Below are 10,911 nucleotides of genomic sequence, written 5' to 3'. Positions count from 1 at the left end.
ACTCTTACCCAAATTATTAGCTTTCTTGAAGAAAGCTAATAATTAATTAGCTTCTTCATTAATTGGAAGAAAGTGCCAATTGTTAACTGCTTGTACGGAAATTTTTATTATGATGCATTTCCTTGTAGCAAGATATCATATCAAGAATGCTTGTCTTTTTTTTTTAGTGCTACATTCAAAATTTGGATCATTATCAGTTGTTATCTGAAGCATCATTGATCTTATTAATAAAATCTGTTAATGTAAATTATTTATTAATAAAGTCAATGGTTTTTTTTTTTTCCCCCATATTGTCATTTGCAGCAACAGCAAAATTTTGCTGTTCCAATTCCTTCAATTCTTTGTTAGTTACACTTTGTCTCACATGACTAATATAAATCTTGCATGTTGTCACTGTGTACTTCAATCATCCATAGTTGACTGGTGAGATTAACTATCAGATTTTGATGTTTTCTTCTGAATTGTTCAAATCATTACAAGCTTCACCATATATCCTTTTTATGCAAATAGTGGGCACTTCATCCAAAGCTGTGCTGATGTTCCTAATTGCTTGCATAATGTGAATCCCTCATAAGATTTCCAAAACTTCCTAAATGACATTAATTTTGACCATCAGTTCCTTGAGGGCACACATTTCAAGTAGCAGAGCTGAAACTTTGTGATGACGTGCTGGTCCAGTGATTGAGAAAGAGACGCTGTATTTGAGGTAAAGAACACTACCACTTCCACAGGAAGCATATTTGCAGTTTCCAATTTAAGTGGGCAACCACGGACACTGTCAATTAGTAAAAATACTTTAGGCTTCAAGTTATTTGTCTCGCAACAGTGCTTTACTTCTGTTCAAAATTCTTTTATGAGCCATTCTTGAAAACTTTACTTTTTCATCGATGCTTTTCGATTTCACCTCCAGATAGTAGTAGTAGTAGTGGCACTTGATGCAAGAAAGCAAGTGTAGGAGCTTATGCAGCATCAGCCAAAAAAAAAAAAAAAAAAAAACACACCATTCCCTCCAAATACCTGTCCAGTTCCTCCTTAAATTTATTTAACCTATCAACTTCCACAACGACAGATGGAAGTTTGTTCCAGCAATTAACCACCCGCTGGCTAAAGGCAAATTTCCGCACATCTATTCTACATCTGTCTTTCCTCAATTTGAACTTATGTCCCCGTAGGTTCGTATATGGTAACAGGTAAATGGTTCTTTGGAATAACCCCTCATTGCAAAGGAAGTATGTGAATGGTAGATAAGTGCACATTTTAGTTTTAAATCTCCTAAAGCACTACCACCAAGCTTCACAGTTTTGAATCCATGCATATGCTTTTCTTCTTAACATATAAAAGTGACGACTTTCTCATCTAGTTGTAGAGCAGTTTCATCAACAACTAGCTCAGGAGGATAGCTACCAACTGATGACTGATTTTAATGTGGCAGGGAAATATCATGCTGCATCACCACACAATTTTAGGCTGTGTACAGCAGACTCTCGATTTACCGGGATCGCATTAAATGGGACTCTTCAAGACTCCAAATAGAAAAAAAAAAAGAATAAAAAAAGACCAAATGTTCAGTTTGTTTTAGTGCGTCAAGTCGATTGTTGTGTTCAGTCACACTGCAAAAAGGACAAATTTTGTTTTGTTATTTATGTCAGGGATATCGTAATTTCTTTTTATAGTAACTTTTTTCTTTCTTTCTTTCTTTTCTTTTTTTTTTTTTTGTTTAGAAATCGCGAAAATGATGGGTAAATGCAAGAGTTGTGCTTTCAATTACACAAAAACTTGAAATTTTTCAAAAGTTTGAAAACAGTGCATCCATTAAATCTCTAAAGAACCATTATAATGTTGATGACCAAATCATACGTGACATTGTAAAAAATAAAGGGAAGCTATTAGATTTAAAATCAACATCGTAAAAAATAAATGCGTGTCCAATACGCACTACTTGCGTATTGGACACGCGAGTAGTGCGTGGTAAGTTTTTTTATCTGTCGCCATACTTTTTATTTTCGATACAGTAAGTCCCCGACATATGTAGATTCGGACTTATGTTACGTTATTTATATATTTTTTATATGACTGAAGATTTCAGTGAAGAGAATACACAGTTCACCATAATAACATTAAGACCCACACAATTCCAGCTATTGGTATTATTGCAAATGCAATTAGATAGAGTTTACTACCTGTTTATAATGAATTGCACTAACAGAGAAGCCCACTAACCCGGTTGTTGTTTGGTTTTTAGGGGCATTAGCAACTAAGGCCATATTGCTCCGCCGATATGTGGTGGTCATGGGCTTGAACCCCGGTCTAATCAAGAAGCATGTGCTATGCACTGCTGCTCCTGCCCACCTGGCTACGGAGGCACCTCCCAGTAACCCGGAAATTGCAAATTGTTTTATGACAGTGACCTCCAGAAATGTGCTTTAGTAAAATGGGAGCTTGCATGGGGTGATAATAGTGCGTTTTCGCCGTGTGAAGTTATTTTCAGAAAATGTAATTTTGACAGTTATCATGGTGCCGACTAAGAGAATAAGTGACAGCAATACTAGTAAATCTACCAAGAAAAGGAAAGTGATCGGGTTGGATCAGAAAATTAAAATAATAAGGATGTATGAAAATGGCCAAACATTAATTAATAACAAGTATTGTGCAGAATTCAGATTTATCAGTGGCAACGGTTAACACAACAAAGGAGAAAGACAGAATACGAGAAGTGGTTGAAAAGCGATCGGCACAAATGAAGGTAAACTATAATAACCAAGGCTACGAAATACATATCATTTTTTACAGTACAATTACATGCGTTTTTTCTTCCTTTTATGTTTTCTCTTCTTATGTGCCACTCTGGCTACTTCACCAATGTTCCTGGATAAAGTTTTTAACTGAATTAATTAAAAATATATAACTATTTTCTTCATACTTCTGAGGATATTATGTGGTTTTTGTAATTTTGTCATATCACGGATATAATAGCAATATTTTATTAGTCATTCCCGAGTTACGTAAAACTCGACTTATGTAAGAAGTCCTGGAACGTAACTATTACGCATGTCGGGGACTTACTGTACTTTACTGCAACATTTAAGTCTATAAAAACATCCACAGCTGACTTGAAATGTCTTGGTTTCTGATTCTTCTCTCTGTTCTTGAAGGAAGGAAACATTTATACCTCTTGCCTTTTCTATGATAACTGAACTGGCTCATTGGTACATGGAATTGATTCTGTTCTTTAATCCATGTTTAAAATTCTCACAGATTGCTTCTCGAATACGTGCTTAACATTTCCATTTTAAGTGTTATGCCTTTTCTTTTCTTTTTATTGGAATCATTAACACTTACTTATGTTGGATACTGTGTTATACGGAAACGAATTAATTCCAAAATATAGGTACTCAGAGAACACATCCAGAAGAAACTTAACTTTGGCAAACACTTTAATATATATATATATATATATATATATATATATTTTATGTGCTATTTTCTCTTTTAAAAATTGGTCCAAAAATACACACACACACGCAAAAACTAATCAACAGAAACTTAATATATATAAATTTTGCGTATCAACCATCCAATACCATCGCATAGCAACCAAAGATTCCAAAAATCATAAAAATATGTAAATAAAAGTAGTTTTAACTAAAGTGTTAAAAAAAAAATACACATACGGACTGAGACTGCACAAATATACTAGTCTGAAAAAAAAAAAAAAAAAAAAAACACAAGATGTTATATACCAAGTGTATTATTCCTCCCACCACCAAAAAATTACATATAAATAAAAATTTATTATTACATAATATATCTCGTGCTTTTACTGGACTACGTTATATTTGGGCCATCTCAATCTATAGATATATATGTTTTAATGCTTTATTTTAAAATAGTCTCTTTTATGTGTACACACATGCACACAGAGCATGATAAAAATATTCGAGGACTGAACTAATATTTCTAAAAATGACTAAGCTTACTAGTTATTCAGGTGGATCTCCTTCAAATGTAGCCTGTAACTTCTGGATGCATTGCTGACAGTCTTCTTTTGGAATCATTACTAGTTCCTATGTCACATTCATCATATGAATAATTTCTTCAGTCGTTGCAAATCTGCAATCTTTCAGAGAATTTTTGATGTAGTACTTTGCAAGAAATAGAAAACTCCGAGTGTACAAAAGATATCATAATACAATCACCACTTCCCTGAAGACCACTTTACCAGCCTTTTTTTTTCCTTCTGAACAGCACTGCACAATCACTTGTCTTGTAGTATTCCTGGTTCACCATTTTACTACATAAGGCAAACAAATAAAAAACAGTGCCCACTGAGTCAAAAAATATAAGCATGATCTTCAACATTTTATTGAGATTGTCTTGCTTTTTTTAGCTTTGGAGAAGAAAAGATGGAGCTTTCTAGCAAGAGATTTAGGCCTTTATTTACAGTCAGTCATAGCCATATAAGCATGACTTGTCACCAATAATGATGGCAGAAAAAGTGAGTCAGCAGCAGCAAGTGGATAAAGATCTGACATGCAAGAACTCACCGCTAACTTTACTAAAGTGCTGCACTTCCAAATATTTTGCTAAAATTGATTGAAATATTCTAAGAAATACCAATATTACTAGGAACTTTACATATAGTTAAACATCGATCACCCCTGATCAGATCATGAATGACAAACTCATTGGCTTTTGAATTTGAAGAGCAGCTAGAGCAAAGATCATCTTCAACAGAAAAGCAGCCCTCTTTAACTCTATGGTAAGAATGCAATTGGTGTTTTTTGCTGAACAGCATTGCACAATCATTGTAGAACTGTTTTGTAGTATTCCCAGTTTAAAATATTTACATTTTCAATATATTATTATAAAAAAAAAAAAAAAAAAACACGAACTATCTTTTTTTTTTTTTTTTTTTTATATATATATATATGACACCACTGGGGCATGTGCATTTTCTCTTGTTTGATTTAGCCTCCTCCCTTCTTTGGGCATGGCATAATTTGTTGCCATGGGAAGAAAAATGCATTTTAAGGTTTTCACTGCTCAAATGTGAAATGGCACTTGTGAAATGAAACTAATGCATTCCTCATTATTTGCACTAGTCACAGAGTTAAACTTTTCAAACCATTGAAAAGTCAAATGACATGTAGCATCTATTTCAAAAAACTGTTTTTAACAGTTCACAGTTTATACTGCAGTTTCCCTAGTTAAATCTAAATCTGGTGCAAATCTATTGGTCAATAAAATCATTCATTTTAAAATGCAAAGAAACATATAAAGCACATTCTCTCCAACAAGCAATAATTCAAACTTACTGAAGTTAAATCAGTAATGCATGTGTTACTAATTTTAGATGAGTCACTGAATGTGCAACGAATTGCTACAACACCACAATTTCAAGATACAAATTCAGTTACTGAACTTTTTGATATGCATGGCATACACACATCTGGATACATGTAATGCACCTGACATATATGTATATATGAGGTGGGATCAAAACATTTATGAATTGGTCACTGTATCTTTAAACTGTGGCTTCAGAGTGAGTGAGTTGCGACTTGTCACATGTTCACTGATCATCCAGACAGAAATGCATGAATTGGCCATTTATCTACAGTCAGTTTGAATTAGCATGTGTGAACATGAAGTACTTTATCTACTTTGTTGCATTTTAAAATTAGTGATTTTACTGGGCAGAGGATTTACATCAAATTTTGTTAGAAATTATGAAAAAATGGAACAGAAACCCAGAAAATGTTAAATACAGCTTTTGGAAAAGATTCTAGGTGTCAGAAAGGTTCACAAAGTTTAACGAGGGCTAACTGTCTGTTGAAGATGACCCTCACTCTGGCTGCCCTTAAGAAATTAATGATTCAACAGCTCATGATCAGATAAGGAGCAATCAATTTAAGTATCTGTGAAATTGCTTGTGATACTGGTACGTCTAATGTCAATCAATTTGTCAATCAATTTTAGCATAAGATTTGAGAATGCAACGTGTTTCTGGCATGTTTGCAACTTTCCAGAAACAGAGAACAGCAAATCCTTAAACATCAGGATCTTCATCAACATGCTGCTGACCATACTTTGTTTCTTCCATCATTTAATGACGACAAATCATGCTTATACAGTTACGACCTGGAAGTTAAAATCCTCTCAATAGAACATCCCATCTTCTACAAGGCTCAAAAAAAGCCTTGCTTTTTTTGAGCCTTGGAGAATAAATCCCAATAAATTGTGAAGTTCATGCCTAATAGTTTTTTAATTCACAGGGCACTGTTCAGTATGAATTTTCAGCATGGTCAAACAGTGGACCACAAATACTAAAAAATAAAAGTTCTACGGAAGCTCATAAAAAGTGGGTTTCAGAGACTTTGGACTGGCATCGTGAATGTCTGTACACTCTCAGTGCTTTCTATTTAAGAATTTCTTGAGAAGCACACAATTACTGTTGTTTGCCATACTTCACTGGATTTCACTACCTGTGATTTTTTCTCATTTACCCCAAGCCAGGAGTCCCCTTGAAAGGACACAGATTCCAACGATTGAGAAAATTATTCCGAATAGGCATTGTGATAATGTTCGTGCACTCTGTGTTTTCCATTTAAGAATTTAATGAGAAGCACACCATCACTGTGCTTCATACTTCACTGAATTGTGCTCCCTGTGATTTTTTCTCATTTTTTTCTCCAAGCTTAGAGTCTGCTTGAAAGGACATAGATTTGCAACAACTGAGAAAATTATTAAAATAGTTTTCAAAAAAAATAGTAAATAATAGCAATCCGAAAGGAAATCTATCAGGAATGTTTCCAGAAGTTTCATAAGCATTGGAATCAATGTATACTTCAAGGAGAGTGAGTATCTATGTATATGGAATACAATATATATATATATATATATATATTGCCGCATATATCATCAGTCCTAATGAATTTTTCAAGGGTCAACCATCCAGATTGAAAGAAAAATGATAACTATTCACAAAACATCAGTGCTTCTGAATTGTCAGTTACATGGATGGATGAAAAACCGTGCAAGACAATTCGTAATTACATAATTTGAACTTTTATTATCATTTGATTTGCTATTTATTATCATGTTTGAAATATATAATTTTCATTTTTAGTATATCTTAAGAGGAAGGTAGCATGTGGCTTGTCTTGTAAGAAATATTCCTATTTAACATGTAAAACTTATTTTTAATCCTTTTTTTTTTTTTTTTTGTAGTATTAACTTATCTGGTACCCAACAAAACAACACTAACCCTGTTAATCAATTCCTCTTAAGGATAATGACTAATTCCATGTTTTAGATGATGACATGCACTCACACAACCTAATGAGAGATGATGAAACATTTGAATATGAAAAAAAAAAAAAAAAAAAAAAAAACTATGCTGTTCTATGCGACATGCTAAAGGTTTCTGAGTAAAATCACGAAGACAATATATTACATCAAGGTTTCATTTCAGTGAGTTAGAAAACACACTGTAGCATCTTCCAGAGATGAACTGTACAAAGTTATTTGTTATGCAAGCTGAACAGTGAATGATTATGAAAGAAGTTTCCTCTTATTAAAACCAGTTACTGGTTAAGGGTTGGGGATGCCTTCTTTTCCTCCTGATTAGCAGGTTGTGAAGGAGGGGGTGCTCCTGTGGTAGAAGTATTGCGCTCTGAAGGCTGAGAGGCACTAACAGGAGGTCCAGACCATGAACTTGATGAAGGTGGGCCACCTGTAGTACTTGGGACTGATGTTATGGAACTGTTTGTGAAGTCATCACTCTCTTCAAGACCATTTGCAGCAGCGGCGGCGGCAGCAGCTGAAGCATCATATTGGGTATTTTCCAATCTAGTGATAAGCCTTTCATCCTCATCTCCAAATTCTCCTCCCATCAGAGAAGGCTCACCAACTACCATGACATCCTGAAAAGAAAGAAGGAAAAAATTAAGTGTCAGAATAACATAATGAAAGTAAATAAATTTAGTTATGTGTGTTATGTTACTTGGATTTTAGGAGCATTAGCAACTAAGGCCATATTGCTCCAGGATATGCGGTAGTCATTCCCTGGTCATTCCCTGACCTACTAGAGGATGATGTGCACTACATCATCCTCTAGTAGTTAATTACAATACCATATAAATAAAATTATACGGTATTGTAATTAATATTGCCTTATATTGTTGGAAAAAGCTTAAATATTTCATATTTTATCAAATATGAAATTTGAGTGAGAGAGTTTTATTTTTATGTAACATCGCTACATAAGCTTTGTTTCCTTTTATCAATGTGCCACTTTAATACTAATAACCCCACTTTTACGACAGTTAAGTTTAGTCCACCAATGTAAAGCAGACTAACTTAACAGGGCCTATTAGTATTGAAGTTTCCTCATACGAGGAAGGTTAATTTTCAAATGATTTCACTGTTTGAGAGATTAGATTCCCTAATTTCAATTCCAAAGAATTGACTTTCTATCCTCTTTATCATTATATATATATATATAATGTATTAATAACAAGTGTCTATTGTAAATAGTAATGGCTTGAAAAGAATGATGATCATTAAAAAATTGGGATAGATTATGGACAAATGGCACTGCAAGTAATAGCAGAAATACCCAACAACCATAATGGAATATAGATAAGTAGATTAGAGTATAAATGGAGGAATACTGACCACATCGGATGTAGTAACAATGGAAAAAATTAAATAGGTACCTGTAAAATAGAAGTAAATTAAAATAAAATTAAATAAAAATACATATAGTACTTAATGCTATAGATCCAATGATATATACTGGCATATATTTATGATAATAAAATAACACTACTGACTTAAACACACAAAGCATACTCCCAGGTCCAGGGTCCTACTACAGGTACAAGTTTTGCAACCTGGGCTGTCCAAGCACCACTGTATTCCCCTTCTTCCAATTACTTTTTACTGTTCTTATGCCCTTTGTTTTTTAATTCTCGTGAGCGATTAGGTTAACCAAAAGCAATATTTTAGATGCTATTTTTCTGCTATGTCTCGCTTTTTTCATCTCCAACAAAGTTTAGTCTTTCTATGCTATTTTGTCAGTTTTATATTTCTCCCCTATACTAAGTTGTTGTGCTTCATTTGTTTAATTACCAACCTCCCTACTACACTGGTAATGTTAACTTTGACCTATTTACACCTTCTCCCCCCCCCCAGACTAGGGGTTACTTTAACATGTTATAAATATGCCAAGAAATAATCTGCTAACTTCTTTGGTTCACTAATACAGCTTGGCTGACTTTTGCCCCCATCAGCCCATTTCACTGGCTCCTGCTTGGCATGGCAGTAAGTTGTCTGCCTTTGTTTATATCTTTTTGTCTGCATTTTACATTACTATTGTTTTTTAAATTCATCTTGTGTGGCTCGCTATTTTATTTTATTTTATCTGATTTTTATTCCTTTCCTTTTTTGGTTTCTGTTGGATCAGCTATGAAATATAAGTCAGCCTACTTTTTTAACTCTCGATACGTATATTTCATATCAGAAAAAAAGGCCTTGCTTCTTGCTATATTTCCTTTTGTATTGGCTGCTGACCCTTGATGATGAAGTTAAAATCATTGGATCTATAGCATTAAGTACTATATGTATTTTTATTTAATTTACTTTTATTTTACAGGTACCTATTTAATTTTTTTCATTGTTACTACATCTGACGTAGTCAGCATTCTTCCATTTATACTCTAATCTATTTATCTATATATATATAATCAAAAAATTAAATAGAGGGGTAAAAATAAACTATTTTATTGGTTAAGTTCATTTTCACTCTACTGGTTGCCATGCTACTGGCATATATTTTATTTAAGTTTATATATATATATATATATATATATATATATATATATATATATATATAAATAAAGGTGCTGAAATCACAGGACGAACAGCACTAAGTTATTCTTATTAATCATTATTACTTACCCTTTATCTTAGCTCCCAGCTTTGTTCACCGTGATTGCAATCACAGTTCCATTCGCCCTTCGTTCCCCATAACCAGTGTTACCAGTTGAGTAACGTTAGCACATTGCCCTTCACGACTACTAACTTATATATATAAGTTAGTAGTCGTGAAGGGCAATAAACATGTTTATATATATAATATATAATAATAATAATGTGTTTATATATATAATATATATATAAACATCATTAACATTATCTCTTATGCCATTACCTGATTTTTTTTTTTTTTTTTTTCCCAGGCAAACAATTTAATTCAATCACAAAACAAGAGAAAATTACTGAACAGTTTAAAAAAAGGTTCAGCAAATGACAACATAAAATTATCATCACTGCAAATATAACCACAAGCAGACAACTACAGTTATGTTCTACAGAATTGTAGCACAACATGATATAACAAGTAGCTAAAGATCTAGCACTTAACATAGAGATTTACTCCATTTTAAAGAATGAAATGTGGTATGAAAAATCAATACAAAAAAAAGATTGGGAAAATAATGCTACACTCTACTATATTTTTCTGTTTTACTGCCTGGGATCCATAATGTCCTTCCTATGACAGTAACAGAGTTTGGGCTTATTCTTTTTAGAAATGACTACATTTATCCATTGGTCATCCCAAAGTGAGCGCCTCCATAGCCAGGTGGGAAGGAGCAGTAGTGTGTAGCACACGCTTCTTGATTGGACCAGGGTTGGAGCCCGTTACCACCAAATACAGAGGATGCGGAAAGGTCAGGGAATGACCACCGCATATTCCCGGAGCAATATGGCCTTAGTTGCTAATGCTCCTAAAAACCAAATAACATCCCAAAGTGACTAATATTATTTTTAACTTTAGATCAACTTGTGAATAAACAGGTGTTTCCAAAGAGCCTAAGCCCAAGCTCTGTCAGTGTCACAGGAGGG

General features: G+C 33.6%; 1 protein-coding gene across 1 annotated transcript in view; it reads right to left on the bottom strand.

The window, feature by feature from the left end:
* Positions 1-7,586: 7,586 nt before the first annotated feature.
* The window catches only part of LOC150078442 (LIM domain-binding protein 2-like), a 374,189-nt gene continuing 370,864 nt past the window's right edge, over positions 7,587-10,911 (bottom strand). Inside the window, exon 12 of the mRNA XM_090384564.1 lies at positions 7,587-7,925. Coding sequence (XP_090240690.1) covers positions 7,587-7,925 — 339 coding nt within the window. The remainder of the gene's footprint in view (positions 7,926-10,911) is intronic.

The sequence above is a fragment of the Mastigoproctus giganteus genome, chromosome 11 (genome assembly GCF_048544385.1).
Source record: "Mastigoproctus giganteus isolate SK-2022 chromosome 11, ASM4854438v1, whole genome shotgun sequence".
NCBI classification, from domain to species: domain Eukaryota; kingdom Metazoa; phylum Arthropoda; class Arachnida; order Uropygi; family Thelyphonidae; genus Mastigoproctus; species Mastigoproctus giganteus.
The sequence above is the reverse complement of the archived record's forward strand: the minus strand, read 5'-3'. Positions and strand labels throughout refer to the sequence as shown.